General features: G+C 48.0%; 1 protein-coding gene across 3 annotated transcripts in view; it reads right to left on the bottom strand.

Annotated features, from left to right (window-relative positions):
• The window catches only part of GABBR1 (gamma-aminobutyric acid type B receptor subunit 1), a 236,394-nt gene that overhangs the window by 7,986 nt on the left and 205,367 nt on the right, over nucleotides 1–23,041 (bottom strand). For all 3 annotated transcript variants that reach the window (XM_063938299.1, XM_063938300.1, XM_063938301.1), the window contains 3 exons: nucleotides 11,568–11,661; nucleotides 10,459–10,586; nucleotides 9,865–9,993 (listed from right to left, as the gene is read on the bottom strand). In XM_063938299.1, coding sequence (XP_063794369.1) covers nucleotides 9,865–9,993; nucleotides 10,459–10,586; nucleotides 11,568–11,661 — 351 coding nt within the window. The remainder of the gene's footprint in view (nucleotides 1–9,864; nucleotides 9,994–10,458; nucleotides 10,587–11,567; nucleotides 11,662–23,041) is intronic.

The raw sequence follows: 23,041 nt of genomic DNA, 5'->3' as shown, positions 1-23,041 counted from the left end.
CTGCGGCATGTTCAGGCATGCTATTCGTGGCAGCTTCAGCCTGGTATAGACGCCCGAAGTAGAATACCGGGACATGCCGCAGAGATACATTTTTTGTTCAGCAAAATATCGAAACACACATGAGAAACACAAGGTGGACCTGCTGTAGCCCCAAATTAATATGCTCAACATTTATCACACTAGTAAGTACTTTTACATAATATCCTTATTACATAGTGACGCAAAGGCCTAATGTATCAGAACTGGAAGACCCATTAGATGATTCCACACCAGGGTCTTGGTGTGAGTGGGGGAACCATAGCCTATGCTCCGAGCACAAGCTTGGCTGTGAGTCTGACTTGCTGTGAGGAGTCTGTAGGTAACGCAGGAGGACATTAATAACCCTTTTCTTCTGGTACACAGAATAAAAGTCCAAAAATTTACATCCAGTTGCGTTTAGAAGGTTCTCCAAATTTTTAAATCAAACTGCCTTCCCTAATCACACAGAATACGAAGAGCGAGTCCATGTTATTTGAAAATGTCTTTAATACAGAGTCTGTCAAGATTAGATGGAGTGGAAACATCCCCGAGGGGCACACAGTGATACTAGTTAGACAAATTATGCCCAAAGAACCAGATAATTGTGATATTGTTTTTTTTTTTTTATAAATCTGTTTTATTGAGGTTTTGCAATACAACAAAATGAAGAATCATCAGGTACAAATGATATATCAGAAGTGAAGGGCAGATGTCATACATTCTGGAGGTGTAATAGGGGTGGTAACAACAAACCATGTTCTTGTAATATTGTATACAGTGTGGAGACCATCAAATCAGATATTTGGCTTATCAAAATAATTTGAACCTGGAATGTGGCCACCTCTGGTTGTCGACATTGGGTCTGCCAGAGTTATTCCAGTTGACAGTATACCTGGTATTTCAGACAAATGTAGCTAAACACGTCTTGTGGGGTGGGGGGGGTGGGGGGGGGGGGGGTGACACACATATAGGGTAGAGAAGAAAAAGGGGAAATGAGGGGGGAGGAGATATAATGTCCTGTGGTCAGTCATGGCGGTGGAGACTGTACTGAAATTTGTCGGAGTAAGAACCATTCAGTTGATTCAAAGACCATGGATATGTGGGTTTGCGTGGGACAAGGAAGTGAGGCAATGTATGTTCCCCACCTAGCATAGAATTTAACAACATCTGTTTCTATATGAGTCAGTGCGGATCTGCGATCGAAATATAATATCTGCAGCATCTTCCTGTGCACTTCCGCTAATGTAGGTTTAGATCTAGAAATCCAGTGGGTGAGAATTACTTTTTTTGACACCGTGATTAGGATGGTCAGTAACGGTATGTGTTTTTTTCCCTGAGTGCCCAGATCCCACTGAGTAAAGTTAGCACATAGGCAAGCTAAGGGATCAGGAGAGACTCGGGTATGTAGCAGAGAGTTAATGCAGTTGAGTACCTTGCCCCAAAATGTTCTAATGTGTCCACATTCCCAAAAATTATGATAGAAAGTTGCTGAGTGATATCCACATTTGGGGCATTTTCCCGAAATCAGGGGGTTAAATCTGGCATGGTGAGTTTGAGCGACATACGCCCTCTGTAGGGTTCGGAGGTGGACTTCTTGTAAGTAAGCGGAGGAGAGGATTTTCATGGTTGAGCAATAATAAGTGCTTAGAGATGCAGTGTCGGATAGGGAGGGAATATCTTTCTGCCACTGTGATAGTAACCGAGACCATCTGTGAGGTGTTTCTATGTCAGTGAGAAGAGTGTATAGCATCCTTGTGCGAAAGGGTATCCGTTCACACAAGGTGATTATTGATTGCAGTGGGTCTGGGGGGCTGGCGAGGGATGAGGGGAGTTGATTGGAGTGTGGCGTGGAGGTGAGGTAGTGGCGAGCCTGTAAATACATGTAAAATTGTGAGTGTGGGATGTTGTATTTCTCTTGGAGGGAAGAGAATGTAATAAAATGCCCTCCTGGGTCATACACTTTGGAGGAATTTGATAGTCCCTTGATCTTCCAGTGATTAAAGATTGAGTTTGTGAGAGATGGAGGAAATGCAGGATTACCCCAGAGAGGGATTTGTCGCGTAGACATATGATTCCTGTGGAATAACTTATTTATTTTAATCCAGGCATAATATATATCATGAAATAGCGGGGAGCTAAGGATATGAGGAGGAATTGACTTCGGAGTAGAGTGTAGGAGTGCACTGGGAGAAAAGGGGAAAAACATGGCCTCATCCAAGGCTGGGTCTGTATAAGCATGTCCTTCTATCAGCCAATCAGCAGCCCAACGAAAAAGGGCAGATAGGGAGTATGAAAGAAAGTCAGGTAAGCCTACCCCTCCCGCTTTGCGGGGGGCGGTCAGTTTTTTGAAGGCTATGAGGGGTCTCTTGCCCTTCCAGAGGAATTTAGTGAGGGTTTTGCGAATGTGGGCCAAATCTTTCATTGAAAGTCGTATGGGTAACATCTGCATCAGATAATATAGACGTGGGAAGAATACACTTTGTAAGACGGCCACTCGGCCCAAGAGTGAGAGGGGCAAAAGTTTCCAAGCGTCGAGGGTGGTGGTGAGCTTATGTAGCATAGGTGTAAAGTTGACGTTATATAAGGTGGTTATGTCAGATGGAATTTGAATCCCCAAGTATGTGATTTTGTCTAGGACCATTTTAAACGGTAATGTCGTGTTAGGGGCAGATTGTGTGTCGGGTGTGTGAGGGGTCCCCAAGGGCATTAATTCCGATTTTGATACATAAATACGATAACCTGAGATTTTCCCAAAGGAGGAAATAAGGTGGAGAATCTCAGGAATGGAGACTTCAGGTCTTGAAATGAAAAGCAACATGTCGTCTGCAAACAGTGCCACCTTCAATTCCACATCCCGGATCTGAATCCCCTGGAATTTCCTAGAAGCTCGCAAGGCTATTGCCAGAGGTTCCAGAGCTATGTCAAACAATAAGGGGGACAATGGGCATCCCTGCCGTGTGCCCCTACCTATTGGGAAAGGTGCTGATAAGACTCCATTGCAAGAAACCTGAGTCTTAAAGCTTGTTATAAAGGAGTTTAATCCAGTCTATGAATGCCATCGGGAAGCCAAATCTTGTTAGGGAGTGATATAAGTGGGGCCATTCAACCAGATCAAACGCCTTCTCCGCGTCGAGGGAGAGGATATAAGCAGGAACAGGGGTTATAGGTTGTAGGGTATGGGATGCCTGTATCGCTGCTAACACACGTCTGACATTGATTTCCGAGTGTCTGCCCCATATGAAGCCCGTTTGATCTGGATGAATGATGTGAGGAAGGAGTATTTTTAAACGTTCAGCCAGAATTTTGGTTAGCAATTTATAGTCAAGGTTTAATAAGGAAATGGGGCGGTAGGATCCCGGGAGGGTGAGATCCCTGCCCGGCTTGGGCAAGACTTTAAGGATGGCTGAATTGAAGTGTGGCGGGAGCGTTTGAGATGAGAGCATACTGTTAAGCGCATGTAGTAACGGGGACTCTAGCTTCGGCAAAAGTAATTTGTAAAAGTCAGCTGAGAAGCCGTCCGGACCCGGGGCTTTGTCACGTTTAAATTGACCTATAGTCTGGCGAATTTCCTCCAGTGTAATCGGGGATGTTAGAGATTGGCTTAATTCCGGAGGCAATTCTGGCACCGGCAGGGATTCCCAGTTATTGGGAGGCATAGAGTCCGTAGTCAGGTCTGGAGGGGATGGGCGGGGAACTGTGGGGGAGTAGAGATCAGTGTAGAAAGAACGCATGACTGCTGAGATTTCCGCGTTGGTGGTAGTCAGTGTACCCATCTTTGTCATCAGGGGACGTGTGGTCAGGGGGGGGTGAGAACCACGTAGGAGGTTGGAAAGTAGTTTACCCGTTTTGTTTCCAAATTTGTGGAATCTAAAGCTGACATTGAACATGTATTTGTCCCCAAGCGTCGTCATGAATTCCTCAAAATGTGTTTTTGTCAAGAGGTAATTATGTTTGGTGGAGTCGTTTGGCGTGGATTTGAACTGCTGAAAGGCTGAGGTCAGGGCTGATTGGAACTTCAAATAGTGTTCCGTGTGTTGTTTGCGTATGCCAGCTACATAAGACATTATTTCTCCCCTTAGTACAGATTTGGCTGTCAACCAAAATAGCATGGGATCTGAATCTGCATGTAGTGCATTGTCAGAGGCATATGTTTCCCAGGCCGCTTCGAGTCTATTCCTAAATTTTATTGACTTAGACAGATAGGAAGGGAATTTCCAAAGTCTGGGGGAATCCTGCATCTCCGGGATTTGTATTGAAGCCGTTACAAGGGCGTGATCAGAGAGGGATATCGGGGCTATCAATGTGTCCACTATGGAGGGAAAAAGGGTGTGAGATGTGAATATATAGTCAATTCGGGATAGGGTTTGATGGGCAGAGGATAGGCAGGTATACTCTCTGTCAGTGGGATGGAGAGCCCTCCAAACGTCCACTAAGGAGAGTTTCTCGGCAAGTGAAAGCATGCCTAGTTTCGGGAGGGACAGGCTTTTAGGAGGTGGGGAGGATCTATCTAGCAGAAGAGATGTCACCAGGTTAAAGTCTCCGCATAATATGATGGAGGAGGAAAGGTGTGGGGTCAGCAAGGCAATCAGAGATTGGAGGAATTTTTTGGTGTAGGTAGATGGTGCATAAACATTACATAGTGTCAAGGGATGACCGTGGATCTTGAGGGTCAGCAGTACTGTCCTACCAGATTCGTCAGAGCTGATTGTTAATTCTTCATAGGGAATATGTTTTTTGATCAGAATGATTACTCCTCTAGCTTTTGAATTGTAGGAGCTGAAACCTAGAACAGACCAGCCTAAGGTGTTTAGTTTTGCGACTTCCTCGGGAATTAAGTGTGATTCTTGTAGGAATGCTAAATCAACATTTTGTTTGCTCGGATAAATAAGAATCTTTCTCCGCTTTGCTGGTGAATTGAACCCACCCACATTCCATGAGCCAATAGTCAAGGTAGGCATGGTTTGAGGAGGAGGGTCAATATACTGTCACCACTGTCCTCATCTAAGTAAGTCGGGTAAATATGATCTGACATTGTGGAGGGGGAGGGGAGAGTTATGAGGAAGGAGGGGGAGGGAAGGGAGATGGGAGACAAACATAAGAAACAACAGAGTAGTCCTGAATAGCGAGTCTTAAGAGACAATGGTATGGGTGTTAAATGTTCTACACAGCAATAAGACTCGAGACTTCCCATTAAAGAAATGTGTAGAAAGAGAGAGATAAACCACATTAACCTAGCAACCGGTAGTGGAACATAAGGTAGGAGCTCCGCCTACCTCACCATCTCTAATCAAAAATGGGGAAACTGTGCTTTTGCCCTGCATATACAGAGGTCATATCCGAATACTATTATAAATAAGGGATGAAGGTGGCTTTAAGTTACACTAGAACAAAATACGATAAACAAGCTATAAATGTGGTGCTGCTCTGCAGAATTAGGGAAGTGCAGAGAATTACTAAACTATATCATAGCTGCAAACCAATGTGACAGGCATATTAATAAATCCAACCTAAAGGCAGCATATTTCAACACATTAAATCATCAGTGGTAAGTATAGTAATACTATCACTCGAGCAGTAAAATATGCAATAGAAAACATGCCGGTACGGCATGAACTTGTGGCGGAGGCATAACGCAACAGAATTTGGGATAACCATGGTGTGTGGGGCCATTCAGAGTCAAGCTACAGTGGCTCACACGTGTGATAGAGGAATATAACCTTCAATTTGACGCAGCGGCTGGGAGATCGCTGATGTCTGTTTCCTGGGGACGAGAAAGTTCGCCTAGGAAGGCATGAGCATCTGCTGGGGAAAGGAAGTCCTTATAGGAGGATCCATCATATATGCGTAAACGGGCTGGATAGAGCAAGCCAAATTTGCGGCCCTCCGCTACGAGTTGAGAGCAAATGGGCGAAAAGGCTTTCCGGGCCCTCGTCAGCTCCACAGAATAGTCCTGGAAAATAAAAAGTTTATGACCCTCCCATTGCAGATCTTTGATGCGTCGCGATGCCGACCAAAAGGCTGACTTGTGTAGGAAATTAAGGCATCGGAATAACGTGACCCTCGGGCGAGGCTTATTTGGGGTGGGAGCCGGGCCCACTCGATGCGCTCTCTCAATCACCAGGTCCCGACATTCCTGTTCAATTCCTAGGAGGGTGGGAAGCGTGGTTCGGACAAAGTGTGCAAGTGCCGGGCCTTTTACAGATTCAGGTAGGCCCACAAGCCTGATGTTATTTCTCCTCGATCTGTTCTCGATATCATCGAGCTTATTCCAAATGTGATAGTTGTCAGAAGTTAAAGATTTCACAGCCTGCTGTATTTCATCAACATTATGCATGGCAGCTCCTAATTGATTTTCAGTGCGAGTCACTCTGCTTTGCAGCTGCTGCAGTTGCTGGGTGATATCAGCTACTGCCTGAGTGAGGAGAGGGGTCATGGTGGACCGGATAGCGTCGACCACGTCGGCATACGATACCGGCGCGTCTGCATCACGTTCCGACAAAGGCACCACCACTGCTGCCACCTTCTTTGGTGCTGGGGAAACAGGATCAGGGCCGGCCTCCGGAGTCATTGTCCCCGCAGCGCGCCGTTTTTCCAGGCGCTGTGACTGCGCGCCCGATGTGGTCACCGGGGTCACAAAACGATCCATGGGGCTGCGGGTGTGAGGGCGAGTGCCAGGCTGGGCAAATAGAGGCTATTACGAGCCTTTAGAAGGTGTTTGTTGGTGGGTCGTGGCGGAGCTCCAGGGAGTGCTGCCTCACGCCATCAACCCGGAACCGGAAGTCCACCAATTGTGATATTGCTATAGGGTGGAGGATGCCTGATCATGTCCACAGATATATGACCCATTTTTTACCTGCAACAGTTAGAGGAAGACCAGAGAGCATAGGCTGAGACAAAATCGTCTACACCCTTCTTCGATGCTTAGGAAGAGTGGGACTCGTCCTCAGCTTTTACTTCCAAACTACTACGCGCGACTGGGACACATCTTCATCAATGTAGGATTTCAGAGAAGGAAAAAAGCTTAACCTCCCCACCTCACTGCTAGTTTTTGTTGGTGGGAATTAGTGAGGCGATGGGCTTAATTACATTAATGTGTCAGGGGTCAATGATGTCACTGAGCCTAGACACCTCCAGTAGTGGCTCAAGAGGAGGGGCTGCAGGTCAGTTCAAATTTCAAATACGGGAGCCACACCAACTGTCACCAACTGTCATTTCAAACTGACTCACTGGCAGTTGGTGTGGCCCCCTATTTGATTTTTTAACTGAGCTGCAGCACAGACTCAAGTCCCATACAGTATTTCAAAAGATTTGGCCTCTGCGAAGCAATTCTTTGATCTTCATGTGTCATCACCACAGAGTTATACCTACACTGCAGAAATCATTAAGAAGTCCAGGGATGAAGGACAATCTCACCATCTTCAATAAAGTCAGGAGTACATTTATTTGAAAGATGGGAGAGTAGAATGTCCTTGGACATCACCGAGAAGTACATTTTCTTCAATGTCTTTTCAATAAAAGTAAAAAAAATTATGTATAATTTGTGAAGAAAAGGGAAGGAAAATAGGAGGAAGGAAAAAAAGTGAGGGAAAGAAAGAAAAGGATGAAAGATATGAGACAAAATGAAAGGAAGTGGAAGATAAGGAAAGGGAAGATAATGGAAGGAAAGGAAAGGAAGGAAATGGAAAAGAAGTAAAGGGAAGGAAGAATATGAAAGAGAAGTAAAGGGTAGGAAGGAAATGGAAGGCAAGTACAAGGAAGAAAAAGAAAGGTAGGTTAAGAGAAGGAAAGGGAAAAGAAGAGGAAGAATGAGAAGAATAGACCATAGAGGGAAAGGGAAGAAAAGTGAAGAAGAGAACAAGAGGGAAGAAAGAAAAGGAAAGGAGAAGACAAAGTGAAGAGTAGATAATGAAAGGAAATGGAAGAATGGAAGAGAAGGAAAGGTAAGATAAAAGAATTAAAGGGAAATAAAAAGGAAAGGGAAAAGAAGAGGAAGAAAAAGAAAAAAAGGGAAAAGAAGGGAAGGAAGGAAAGGGAAGGTAAGGTAACAGAAGAGAAGGGAAGGAAGGAAAGGGAAGAGAATGTACGGTAACAGAAGAGAAGGTAAGGGAAAAGAAGAAGAAGAAGAAGCAGAAGAAGAAGAAAAAGAAGAAGAAGAAAAAGAAGAAGAAAAAGGAAGAAAGAAAAGGAAAGGGTTAGAAAATAATAGCCATCTGACAGGCCTATGATTGAATCTATGGGCTGTTTAGAGTAATAATACCGTACATTGTAATGGTTAATGCTAAATGCTTATTTTATATTTCCATTCCTTTAAGGCAAGTGTAACAGCTAAACATTTATTTTCTGTCACTAATAGAGTAGTTCTTCCTGGTAGATGAAAATTTCCACATGGTTGGTGTCGGCCTAGATTGCTGCGCAGACATAGGACTGATCGAAGATAGCTTAAGATAAAATGGTAGAATAGCTTTAGGGTGTCTCAGCACCAGAGCTAAATAAAAGACTTACTTAGTGAGCTGGAAGGAGACGCTGATTCTGGAGGCCAAACACAACATCTAGCCTCGTTTCTGCTGAGAACTGTGATGGCTTCTAGCAGTAATTGGAAAAAGCTAGAAAGTATTGTGCAGATTCTGGTTTGTGGCCAGCTAAGTACTCCAGGGACTACTTCAGGATCTATTTGAAGGCCAGATAATGTGTCCATAGAATGAAATCTGCTTTTATTCAAAGACCCGTTTCTCAACCTTGGCAAATAGTCCACTGTTACAAACACCTCTTCTAAGGGGATGAGATTGGTCAATGTGTCTTGGGAATATCGAGGCTCCTCCAATCAAACAAGTGCAAATGAGTGGAAAACAGTAGCATATTTTGGTGTTTTTTTTTTGTCCAGCCTTCCACAGTCAATACAGGGCTTTATACAATGGACCGAATACTTATTGATAAAGGGATGCGGTTATGCCGGAATCCCACCCGGGTGAAATCCCGACAGTCGGCATGCCAACTGACAGGGACTATTCCCACTGTGGGATCCCGGCATTGGTATGGTGACCGGCAGTATCCCAACCGCAGGTCACCCATACCCAACCCTTGATAAATGCCCCTGCACTCCAGTACAGTGATGGTAGACATGATCTTCTAGGTCTTACATTCCTTGCCCAATCAATTTAAAATTTAATGGTCGAAGTCTCAGAGTACATCAGCAAATTTTGTATATTCAAAAGACAGAAGTTGGAGAAGATTTCTAAAGGAACAGACAGAGAATGGAGGGCAGTCTACCGGCAAGTCAAAGTTGCACTCTTGATCAATTAGTATCTAACTTACACAGGTTCACCGGCAAGACACAATGCCATATAACAGATAATTACTGCCCATCTGCCATTGTAACCATTATTATTTATTTATTACTAGCTATTCATATCTATTTACTAAGCCTTGCATGGAGATAAAGTGCAGAGATAAAGTACCAGCCAATCAGCTCCTAACTGCCATTTTCAAACACAGCCTCTGACATGGCAGTTACGAGCTGATTGGCTGGTACTTTATTTCTGTCTAAGGCTTAGTAAATAGACCCCTATAACCCCTACCAGGTGGGAATCGAACCCATGACCTCTACTAACCATTACGCCGTTGTTGCTGCCCCGTGAAAACAAACAGTCAAATATGCTATTTCCATGGTTACAGAACTGTCACAACCCGTCTGTCAAATGTCAGCAACATGGATGGGGTATGGGTGGGGCACGTTATGATAATTAGTTTCCAGGACAACTGTGGTCTTTAGCCACCAAACAAGTTCTAGCTGGCATCTTTCTATAGAAAACAAATGCAAACACCTGATTGGTTCCACAAGGTTCTCACCTTAGGTACAAACAGCACGACCAGTGTGATATAGGCTGAGAAGACAATGGCGAGAGAGGAGAAGGCAAAGGAGGCATCTTGCTGACTGCTGAGGATCATGGTGACAGGTGCAGTGATCAGACACAGGACCTAGACAAAAATGGGGATAAGAACAGGGATCAGGCAACCTCGGGGAAACACTACCTAAAAAAAGACCTGATATTATATATAATATACATCCAGTAGGTTCCTTGTTGTCATGCAATCAGTACTCTCAACACAAATCATGATGGTGATGAAGAATCTGAAATTCATGAATATAACGCAGGAGCAGCTAAGGGGTCACCGGATGGTCAGCATTAACAAACGGGTGAGGTCAGGTGACCATTGTGCTAGTTGGAATTAGAGGTCTCTCTGTGTGTATCATCTCTCCATTTCCCATCAGCCAACCAGTTTACCATCTCTTTACATCTCTTGTATAGTGTTGGGTATTCGTGCTCTCTGGTTCCCTTTGGAGCCACCTTCTTACAATACGGTGCAAGATGATTGTATATGTAAACAGAGGTCCACTGGCATCTCAGGATTTATCTCTCTCTCCTAACTCTGAATACTCACAGCAACATTGTATATGGCCATCCCCACTGCACGATGGTCGTTAATCTTCTCAGTGGAGACGCTCTTTGTCTCGTAGGCCAGGAAAATACCGAGCAGGAGAAGGAGACCCTTAGAGCAGTACACAATACCTATATATTAGACATAGAGGAGAGTGTCAGAAGACAGAGAAGAAGAAAAGACTGAGACGCGGGAGGCACAAGGAGAAAAGGAGAGTAAAGGGAAGACTGGGCAGGGAAGAGATTGACAGATGTGGAGAAAGAGGGAGGCACAAGGAGAAAGGAGAGTAAGGAGAAGACTGGGCAGGAAAGAGACTGATAGATGTAGAGAAGGAGGGAGGCACAAGGAGAAAGGAGGGTAAGGAGAAGACTGGGCAGAGAAGAGACTGATAAGATGTGGGGAAGGAGGGAGGAACAAGGAGAAAGGAGAGTAAGGGGAAGACTGGGCAGGGAAGAGACTGATAGATGTGGAGAAGGAGGGAGGCACAAGGAGAAAGGAGAGACTGATAGATGTGAGGAAGAAGGGAGGCACAAGGAGAAAGGAGAGTAATGGGAAGACTGGGCAGGGAAGAGACTGATAGATGTGGAGAAGGAGGGAGGCACAAGGAGAAGGAGACTAAGGGGAAGACTGGGCAGGGAAGAGACTGATAAGATGTGGAGACGGTGGGAGGAACAAGGAGAAAGGAGAGTAATGGGAAGACTGGGCAGGGAAGAGACTGATAGATGTGGAGAAGGAGGGAGGCACAAGGAGAAAGGAGAGTAAGGGGAAGACTGGGCAGGGAAGAGACTGATAGATGTGGAGAAGGAGGGAGGCACAAGGAGAAGGAGAGTAAGGGGAAGACTGGGCAGGGAAGAGACTGAAAGATGTGAAGGAGGGAGGCACAAGGAGAAAGGAGAGTAAGGGGAAGACTGGGCAGGGAATAGACTGATAAGATGTGGAGAAGGAGGGAGGCACAAGGAGAAAGGAGAGACTGATAGATGTGGAGTGGTGGGAGGCACAAGGAGAAAGGAGAGTAAGGGGAAGACTGGGCAGGGATTCAGGAAAAATATTACAGTCACTGTATGAACGAAAACTTTGGAGGAAGAAGAGATCAAGAACTGCAATAAATTCACCAAGCCATGTGTTCATCTTCACAGAACTGCAATGCTCCAGCTGGGGAAGGATGAGGACATCCAGGTCGCCACGAGGTTCTTCCTTAGTAAACTCCTGGAATGGAGAGTAAAACAAATGTTCAAATTTATGTCACGGAAACTAAGGAAGACTAAAGACTAAGCTACTACATATATATATATATCTCCTATATAATAGCCCTATTCTGTGACCTTGTGATTCATTTGCTAACGCTGGGCGGAGTTACAACACTGGGCGGAGTTAGTCAAATGAGTCACAGAGATCTGGCCAGATCTACAGGAGACTAGGAGCAGAAGCAGATAGCATGGGCATTGGGCATGGCACAGGCAGGGGTGCAGACCTCCCAGCTTTCTGCAGGAGCTTTATCCAGGCAGAAGGAGGGAAACACACTCGGCGAAAAGGGGGCGTGGCTTCACGGGAGGGCCCCGTTTTCGTCAGTGAGGGAGCATGCCCAGCGCTCTGTGAGCTGCTGGCATGCTCCCAGGGGCTGATTATGAGTCCGGGGGGCCCAGGGCACTTGTGACAGGGGAGCCCTATCTCATTGCTGTGCCTGCTGTGGGTTAGGGGCGTGGCCTAATCGCGGCTCGCGTGGCCACGCCCCCTTATGCAAATTTCGATTTTTATTTTTATGATGGGATTTTGGCCCCTCAGCTAGGGCTAAATCCAGAGGAGGTGGTCGCTCCCCCCTACACACCCGCACAGGGAGAAGAAAGCAGGGAGGCTGCTGCCTCCCTGCAACACCACAGACCTGCCAATATGCAGCAGCGTGTGCTGACTGTAGCACAAATGCTGCCGCTGTTGCTGGCAGGACGGGGGGGGGGGGGCTTCTGAGCTGGAACAGAGCTACTCCAGCCGGGGGGCCCCCTAAAACTATGGGGCCAACGGTACGTATCCCCTGCCCCCACCCCCCCTGCGACCCGCGGGTGGGACAGTGGGACAGCCCCCATAAAATGGGACTGTCCCGCGAAAATCGGGACATTTGGGAGGTATGGGGGTGTGTGAGGGGTATGTCATACAGACAGACGGGCACCGGCTCACTGTGTGCTTGACCCCCCACATCAGCATACTCAGCAGGGTCTCTCTGGTGCGGAGGAGCGTCACTTTCTGGCACACTCCACGCTTCTAAGCTGCAGTTTAGTGGGGCACCTGCCGCTGTGCAGGTTCCGTACTGCCTCTGTTATCTCCAGCCCCAGCAACCCCACCGCTAGCTGCAGCACTGCCACCCGCAGTGAGGTGCACCCAGCTCCTTCACACACTTTAGCTGGCGGGTAGCGCTACAGAAATCCGAGCTGCTTGCAGGCTCTGACCCACTCCTCCCTCCAGCCGCAGCGTCTCCTGGGAGCTAACCAGTCACTCCCAGTCTCCCCTTACCACAGTGCCCGGAAGCCGTGAGGTCCGCGCCACGTGCATGCTATGACCCCCTCCTCCCTTCAGCCGCAGCATCTCCTGGGGGCTAACCAGTCATTTCCAGTCTCACCTTACCACAGTGCCCGGCAGCTGCGCGAGGTCTGCGGTGTGTGACTGAGGAGGGGGGGAGGGATGCGGACGGGCAGAGGAAGCAGGAATCCAGCCTGAGAGAGTCAGCCATGCCAAGTCTCCAGCAGCAGCAGATCCCAACAGGTTGGAGTGGAACAGCAGCAGCCAGCAGCAGTGACTCCGGTAAGACACATCTGTCTGTCACCACTGTTTTGTCCCTAATACCAATCTCTCCCGTGCCCTGTGTTCTGTCATGTCCCTGTCACCCCTGGCCTTGCCCTGCCACCCTTATCCTGGCCCTTTCACCCTTATCCTGGCCCTGTCACCCTTATTCTGTCCCTATCATTTCTGTCCTGGCCCCGTCACCCCTGTCCTGGCCCCGTCACCCCTGTCCTGGCACCGTCATCCCTGTTCTGACCCTGTCACCCCTGTCCTGGCCCCGTCAACCCTGTACTGACCCTGTCACCCCTGTCCTGGCCCTGTTACTGCATACCCTCCAACTACCTTTTATGGCATATACAGTACCCGCAGCGCCTCCAGACCTCTCCCCAATGCACCACACCTCCGCACCTTCCCCTCCACCACATGCAGCACTCCACCCCTCCCCCACATACTGTGCCTCCAGACCCCCTACACCACCCGTGGCTCCCACTCCTCCACCCCTTCACTACCCACAGCACCTCCAGGCCCCTTCCACCATTCACCCCCCTTATATGTCTCCCCCCACACCTGCCCCCCTCCACCCGCAGCATCTGCAGACACCCTCCTCCATCAGCGGTCCCCCCCTCACCCACCCCTCCCCCACCAATGGCACCCCCGCACCTGCAGCACCTCCGGACCTCCTTTCCCATCCGCCGCAACACCCGTACCTGCCCCTACCCTACCCATGGTGCCTGCGGTCCCCTACCCCACCCCCGGCACTCCCGTCCCTTCCCATCCCACAGCACCTCCGGAACCCTTCATCCATCCACAACATCCCCACACCTGCCCCTCTCCCACCCGTGGCACCCCTGCCCCTCCCCCACCTTCAGTGCCTCCGGACCCCTCCCCCATCTGCATCCCCCACTCCTCTGCCCCTCCCCCACGCGCAGCACCTCCCGAACCTTCCCCATCCGGGCCCCACCCCCACTTCTGCCTCCCCTCCACCCGCAGCATCTACAGACACCATCCGCAGTCCCCCCCGCACCCGCTACATTCTGTACATCGTGCCCTGCAGGTGCTGTTCACGCCGTCGCAAGGGGCTGCGCCTCCTTCACCATCGCACGCCCTTTCATTGTGCAATATTTAACCACTAACAAAGGAATGCAGGTAATACTCCATATAATACAAATATTAAACCCCAGAAAGGCATGCAAGGGTTAAGGGGGCGTAGCCCCTTGCGACGGTGTGAAGAGCGCCCGTAGGGCGCGATGAAGCACCTAGTATATATATATATATATATACAGGTTGAGTCTCCCTTATCCAAAATGCTTGGGACCAGAGGTATTTTGGATATGGGATTTTTCCGTATTTTGGAATAATTGCATACCATAATGAGATATCATGGTGATAGGACCTAAATCTAAGCACAGAATGCATTTATGTTACATATACACCTTATACACATAGCCGGAAGGTAATTTTAGCCAATATTTTTGGTAACTTTGTGCATTGAACAAAGTGTGTGTACATTCACACAATTAATTTATGTTTCATATACACCTTATACACACAGCCTGAAGGTCATTTAATACAATAGTTTTAATAACTTTGTGTATTAAACAAAGTTTTGTGTACATTATGCCATCAAAAAACAAAGGTTTCACTATCTCAGTCTCACTCAAAAAAGTCCGTATTTCGGAATATTCCGTATTTCGGAATATTTGGATATGGGATACTCAACCTGTATATATATATATATATATATATACACACACACACACACAATACTCATATAACGATGGGCAGTAGCAGTATTGTACCCGCTGGGATTTTGTCGTCGGGATTTCGACCGCTGGGATCCTGACGGGCGGTAAGTTAAATGCATACCATAACGACAATATGTACAGTACAAACAATAGTCACATAGCTACTACATGTACATACAATACCCATATAACAACATTATGTAAAAACAATACTCATATACCTACTGCATGTACAAACAGTACTCATAAAGTTACTATAGGTACAAACAATACTCATGTAGCTACTACAGGTACAGCCAATCCTCATATAGGTACTATATGTACAAACAGTACTCATAGAGCTACTACTGTATATGTCCAAACAACAATATGGAGGAAGACTAACCTAGTGGATGACAAAAGAAAACTAATAAAGCATAACAAAGAATATCAATCGACAATCACCCGTAAGAGAAATCACAGTTCCTGTCAAATGAGATCACGGCAGCAAACAATAGGCCAGCTCAACTTTTCCGCACAGTGGAGATGCTTTGCAAGCCAGCATGCCTGCAGACTGATGAAGGCGCTCCCTGATTGGCTGAAGGGACCCTCTTTGACAGCAGTCACGGGGGGTCCCACCAGTCAGGGAAAGGGTCCCATGTGTAAACATGGGACCCCTTTCAGTGCGTGGATTCGGGTTCTTCGTTTTTTTTTTTTACCATGTACGTGGATTACAAACAAAGAAGAGGACCGATCTACACTGGATTGTTGTGAGTATAATTCTATTAACAGGTACCCCGTGGATTCTACGTGGAGAAGGGGACCGACTCTTCGTGTCAACATAGGTAAGTATGTGTTTATGTTGGTGTGCATGTATGTAATAAAGTTATACTGTCACGGTGTCTGTGTATTGTTTTTATTTGTGTATTTTTTTTGTAGTAGAAGTACAGGTACCAGCGGGCCCGTTTCCCCCCCGCATGCTGGTACTTGTGGTTCCCCAAGTACCAGCTTGCGGGGGAGGCTTGCTGGGACTTGTAGTTCTGCTACAAAAAATAAGAATTTACTTACCGATAATTCTATTTCTCGTCGTCCGTAGTGGATGCTGGGGACTCCGTAAGGACCATGGGGAATAGCGGCTCCGCAGGAGACTGGGCACAAAAGTAAAGCTTTAGAACTACCTGGTGTGCACTGGCTCCTCCCCCTATGACCCTCCTCCAAGCCTCAGTTAGGATACTGTGCCCGGACGAGCGTACACAATAAGGAAGGATTTTGAATCCCGGGTAAGACTCATACCAGCCACACCAATCACACCGTACAACTCGTGATCTAAACCCAGTTAACAGCATGATAACAGAGGAGCGTCTAGAAAAGATGGCTCACTACAGCAATAACCCGATTTTTTGGTAACAATAACTATGTACCAGTATTGCAGACAATCCGCACTTGGGATGGGCGCCCAGCATCCACTACGGACTACGAGAAATAGAATTATCGGTAAGTAAATTCTTATTTTCTCTAACGTCCTAAGTGGATGCTGGGGACTCCGTAAGGACCATGGGGATTATACCAAAGCTCCCAAACGGGCGGGAGAGTGCGGATGACTCTGCAGCACCAAATGAGAGAACTCCAGGTCCTCCTCAGCCAGGGTATCAATTTTGTAGAATTTTACAAACGTATTTGCTCCTGACCAAGTAGCTGCTCGGCAAAGTTGTAAAGCCGAGACCCCTCGGGCAGCCGCCCAAGATGAGCCCATCTTCCTTGTGGAGTGGGCATTTACAGATTTTTGGCTGTGGCAGGCCTGCCACAGAATGTGCAAGCTGAATTGTACTACAAATCCAACGAGCAATAGTCTGCTTAGAAGCAGGAGCACCCAGCTTGTTGGGTGCATACAGGATAAACAGCGAGTCAGATTTTCTGACTCCAGCCGTCCTGGAAACATATATTTTCAGGGCCCTGACAACGTCTAGCAACTTGGAGTCCTCCAAGTCCCTAGTAGCCGCAGGCACCACAATAGGTTGGTTCAGGTGAAACGCTGAAACCACCTTAGGGAGAAACTGAGGACGAGTCCTCAATTCCGCCCTGTCCGAATGGAAAATCAGATAAGGGCTTTTACAGGATAAAGCCGCCAATTCTGACACGCGCCTGGCCCAGGCCAGGGCCAACAGCATGACCACTTTCCATGTGAGATATTTTAACTCCACAGATTTAAGTGGTTCAAACCAATGTGACTTTTTTGGAACCCAAAAACTACATTGAGATCCCAAGGTGCCACTGGAGGCACAAAAGGAGGCTGTATATGCAGTACCCCTTTTACAACGTCTGAACTTCAGGGACTGAAGCTAGTTCTTTTTGGAAGAAAATTGACAGGGCCGAAATTTGAACCTTAATGGACCCCAATTTCAGGCCCATAGACACTCCTGTTTGCAGGAAATGTAGGAATCGACCCAGTTGAATTTCCTCCGTCGGGCCTTACTGGCCTCGCACCACGCAACATATTTTTGACAAATGCGGTGATAATGTTTTGCGGTTACATCCTTCCTGGCTTTGATCAGGATAGGGATGACTTCATCCGGAATGCCTTTTTTCCTTCAGGATCCGGCGTTCAACCGCCATGCCGTCAAACGCAGTCACGGTAAGTCTTGGAACAGACAGGGTCCTTGCTGGAGCAGGTCCCTTCTTAGAGGTAGAGGCCACGGATCCTCCATGAGCATCTCTTGAAGTTCCGGTTACCAAGTCCTTCTTGGCCAATCCGGAGCCACGAATATAGTGCTTACTCCTCTCCATCTTATCAATCTCAGTACCTTGGGTATGAGAGGCAGATGAGGGAACACATACACTGACTGGTACACCCACGGTGTTACCAGAGCGTCTACAGCTATTGCCTGAGGGTCCCTTGACCTGGCGCAATACCTGTCGAGTTTTTCCCAACGGTTTATAATCATGTGGAAGACTTCTGGGTGAAGTCCCCACTCTCCCGGGTGGAGGTCGTGTCTGCTGAGGAAGTCTGCTTCCCAGTTGTCCACTCCCGGAATTGCTGACAGTGCTATCACATGATTTTCCGCCCAGCGAAGAATCCTTGCAGCTTCTGCCATTGCCCTCCTGCTTCTTGTGCCACCCTGTCTGTTTACGTGGGTGACTGCCGTGATGTTGTCCGACTGGATCAACACCGGCTGACCTTGAAGCAGAGGTCTTGCTAAGCTTAGAGCATTGTAAATGGCCCTTAGCTTCAGGATATTTATGTGAAGTGATGTCTCCAGGCTTGACCATAAGCCCTGGAAATTCCTTCCCTGTGTGACTGCTCCCCAGCCTCGCAGGCTGGCATCCGTGGTCACCAGGACCCAGTCCTGAATGCCGAATCTGCGGCCCTCTAGAAGATGAGCACTCTGCAACCACCACAGGAGGGACACCCTTGTTCTTGGTGACAGGGTTATCCGCTGATGCATCTGAAGATGCGACCCGGACCATTTGTCCAGCAGGTCCCACTGGAAAGTTCTTGCGTGGAATCTGCCGAATGGGATTGCTTCGTAGGAAGCCACCATTTTACCCAGAACCCTTGTGCATTGATGCACTGAGACTTGGCTCGGTTTTAGGAGGTTCCTGACTAGCTCGGATAACTCCCTGGCTTTCTCCTCCGGGAGAAACACCTTTTTCTGGACTGTGTCCAGGATCATCCCTAGGAACAGAAGACGAGTCGTCGGAACCAGCTGCGATTTTGGAATATTGAGAATCCAATCGTGCTGCCGCAACACTACCTGAGATAGTGCTACACCGACCTCCAACTGTTCCCTGGATCTTACCCTTATCAGGGAATCGTCCAAGTAAGGGATAACTAAAATTCCCTTCCTTCGAAGGAATATCATCATTTCGGCCATTACTTTGGTAAAGACCCGGGGTGCCGTGGACCATCCATACGGCAGCGTCTGAACTGATAGTGACAGTTCTGTACCATAAACCTGAGGTACCCTTGGTGAGAAGGGTAAATTTGGACATGTAGGTAAGCATCCTTGATGTCCCGAGACATCATGTAGTCCCCTTCTTCCAGGTTCGCAATCACTGCTCTGAGTGACTCAATCTTGAATTTGAACCTCTGTATGTAAGTGTTCAAAGATTTTAGATTTAGAATCGGTCTCACCGAGCCGTCCGGCTTCGGTACCACAACAGTGTGGAATAATACCCCGTTCCCTGTTGCAGGAGGGGTACCTTGATTATCACCTGCTGGGAATACAGCTTGTGAATGGCTTCCAAAACTGTCTCCCTGTCAGAAGGAGACATCGGTAAAGCCGACTTTAGGAAACGGCGAGGGGGAGACGTCTCGAATTCCAATTTGTACCCCTGAGATATCACCTGAAGGATCCAGGGGTCTACTTGCGAGTGAGCCCACTGAGCGCTGAAATTCATTGAGACGGGCCCCCCACCGTGCCTGATTCTGCTTGTAAAGCCCCAGCGTCATACTGAGGGCTTGGCAGAGGCGGGAGAGGGTTTCTGTTCCTGGGAACTGGCTGATTTCTGCAGCCTTTTTTCCTCTCCCTCTGTCACGGGGCAGAAATGAGGAACCTTTTGCCCGCTTGTCCACGAAAAGACTGCGCCTGATAATACGGCGTCTTCTCATGTTGAGAGGCGACCTGGGGTACAAACGTGGATTTCCCAGCTGTTGCCGTGGCCACCAGGTCTGAAAGACCGACCCCAAATAACTCCTCCCCTTAATAAGGCAATACTTCCAAATGCCGTTTGAAATCCGCATCACCTGACCACTGTCGTGTCCATAACCCTCTACTGGTAGAAATGGACAACGCACTTAGACTTGATGCCAGTCGGCAAATATTCCGCTGTGCATCACGCATATATAGAAATGCATCTTTTAAATGCTCTATAGGCAAAAATATACTGTCCCTATCTAGGGTATCAATATTTTCAGTCAGGGAATCCGACCACGCCAACCCAGCACTGCACATCCAGGCTGAGGCGATTGCTGGTCGCAGTATAACACCAGTATGTGTGTAAATACATTTTAGGATACCCTCCTGCTTTCTATCAGCAGGATCCTTAAGGGCGGCCATCTCAGGAGAGGGTAGAGCCCTTACAAGCGTGTGAGCGCTTTATCCACCCTAGGGGGTGTTTCCCAACGCACCCTAACCTCTGGCGGGAAAGGATATAATGCCAATAACATTTTAGAAATTATCAGTTGTTATCGGGGGAAACCCACGCATCATCACACACCTCATTTAATTTCTCAGATTCAGGAAAACTACAGGTAGTTTTTCCTCACCGAACATAATACCCCTTTTTGGTGGTACTCGAATTATCAGAAATGTGTAAAACATTTTTCATTGCCTCAATCATGTAACGTGTGGCCCTACTGGAAGTCACATTTGTCTCTTCACCGTCGACACTGGAGTCAGTATCCGTGTCGGCGTCTATATCTGCCATCTGAGGTAACGGGCGCTTTAGAGCCCCTGACGGCCTATGAGACGTCTGGACAGGCACAAGCTGAGTAGCCGGCTGTCTCATGTCAACCACTGTCTTTTATACAGAGCTGACACTGTCACGTAATTCCTTCCAACAGTTCATCCACTCAGGTGTCGACCCCCTAGGGGGTGACATCACTATTACAGGCAATCTGCTCCGTCTCCACATCATTTTTCTCCTCATACATGTCGACACAAACGTACCGACATACAGCACACACACAGGGAATGCTCTGATAGAGGACAGGACCCCACTAGCCCTTTGGGGAGACAGAGGGAGAGTTTGCCAGCACACACCAGAGCGCCATATATATACAGGGATAACCTTATATAAGTGTTTTTCCCCTTATAGCTGCTGTTTTATTTAATACTGCGCGTAATTAGTGCCCCCCCTCTCTTTTTTAACCCTTTCTGTAGTGTAGTGACTGCAGGGGAGAGCCAGGGAACGAAGCTGTGAGGGAAAATGGCGCCAGTGTGCTGAGGAGATAGGCTCCGCCCCCTTATCGGCGGCCTTATCTCCCGTTTTTCTATGTATTCTGGCAGGGGTTAAATGCATCCATATAGCCCAGGAGCTATAGGTGATGCATTTTTTGCCATCCAAGGTGTTTTTATTGCGTCTCAGGGCGCCCCCCCCCCAGCGCCCTGCACCCTCAGTGACCGGAGTGTGAAGTGTGCTGAGAGCAATGCCGCCGATTTTCCGGACCTCTTCTGTCTTCTGGCTCTGTAAGGGGGCCGGCGGCGCGGCTCTGGGACCCATCCATGGCTGGGCCTGTGATCGTCCCTCTGGAGCTAATGTCCAGTAGCCTAAGAAGCCCAATCCACTCTGCACGCAGGTGAGTTCGCTTCTTCTCCCCTTAGTCCCTCGATGCAGTGAGCCTGTTGCCAGCAGGTCTCACTGAAAATAAAAAACCTAAAACTAAACTTTTCACTAAGCAGCTCAGGAGAGCCACCTAGTGTGCACCCTTCTCGTTCGGGCACAAAATTCTAACTGAGGCTTGGAGGAGGGTCATAGGGGGAGGAGCCAGTGCACACCAGGTAGTTCTAAAGCTTTACTTTTGTGCCCAGTCTCCTGCGGAGCCGCTATTCCCCATGGTCCTTACGGAGTCCCCAGCATCCACTTAGGACGTTAGAGAAAACAATATTCTTCTTTTTGACACAAAAGGCTATCAGCCCCCCATCCGCCGCCCTTGGATGGGGGTGGGGTGGGACAGCCTCGGGTTTCAACCCTGGCCCTTGGGTGGCTGGAGGGGGGGACCCCTTGATTTAAGGGGTCCCCACTCCTCCAGGGTACCCCGGCCAGGGGTGACTAGTTGGGGATTTAATGCCACGGCCGCAGGGACCTATATAAAAGTGTCCCCCGGCTGTGGCATAATACGGGGGACCCCTATGTCTTTTGTCCCCTGTATTTTTGGCACCAGGACCAGGCGCAGAGCACGGTGGTGGTTGTTAAAATACGGGGGAACCCCTGTCATTCCCCCCCCCCGTATTTTTACAACCAGGACCGGCTCAAAGAGCCCGAGGCTGGTTATGCTTAGGAGGGGGGACCCCACGCATTTTTTTTCAGGATTTATTGAACACTTTTGTGCCATCTATGAAGTCGAATCCAGGCCGCCCACTATTCGTCAATTGGTCCGTTTTTCGACAGCGGGACTGTCGAATCCGTTATTTATTGAATATGTCGAATTCGGGTCCCGGCGGGAGGGTTTCGCCTGTCGAATTGTGTCGAATCCAAAAACGGTCAAATTCCAGCCGGAATTCGACCGCAATTGCATATACCCCAAAATATCCACCATCCAGGCTGGAATCTCCACAGTGCCATCAAAGGAGTGCCAAACTACAAACTCTGCCAATACAAGCCACCTGCCTTCATGGACCAGCTTTGATCCAGTGGATGTAAAGGACACTGCTGAAATTGCTCGAATTTTGCATCCCACCACCTGTGATCTGGACCCTGCCTCAACCAAGCTTCTAATAGGTTGTGTGGATATAATTGGTCCTGTCTTTGCAAAAATTGTTCAATGCTCTTGGCAGACAGGCATTTTTCCTGGATCCCTAAAGGAAGCAATTGTTAGACCTCTTCTTAAAAAATCTAATTTAGATCCTGACTGCATGACCAACTATAGACCGGTATCAAACCTTCCTTTCCTAGGAAAGGTTATTGAGAAAGTGGTTGCAAATCAACTGGAAACCCGCCTGACAACCCATGATATCTATGATCCATTCCAATCAGGATTCAGGAGAAGACATAGCAGTGAAACAGCCCTGGTGTGTGTGTTAAATGATCTTCTGATGGCAAGAGACAGAGGTGACTGTTCAATATTAATCCTTCTGGATCTCTCTGCAGCATGTGATACCATGGACCATGGGCTTCTGATTGAGCGACTGATAAATTTCTGTAGTCTGGATGGCACAGTCCTAAGCTGGTTCAAATCATTTCTCACAGGCAGGTCACAGAGAGTATCGTCTGGAGTATACTCATCACCATCAGTGCCATTGCCATGTGGTGTTCTATACTATTCCCCATGCTTTTTGCCGTATACATGCTCCCATTGGGTGAAATAATCAGGTGCCATGGCCTGGTCTACCACTGCTATGCAGATGATACACAACTGTACTTGTCCTTTGATC

Source organism: Pseudophryne corroboree, chromosome 8 (genome assembly GCF_028390025.1).
Source record: "Pseudophryne corroboree isolate aPseCor3 chromosome 8, aPseCor3.hap2, whole genome shotgun sequence".
Classification (NCBI taxonomy): Eukaryota; Metazoa; Chordata; class Amphibia; order Anura; family Myobatrachidae; genus Pseudophryne; species Pseudophryne corroboree.
This window is presented reverse-complemented; position numbering and strand designations above follow the sequence as displayed.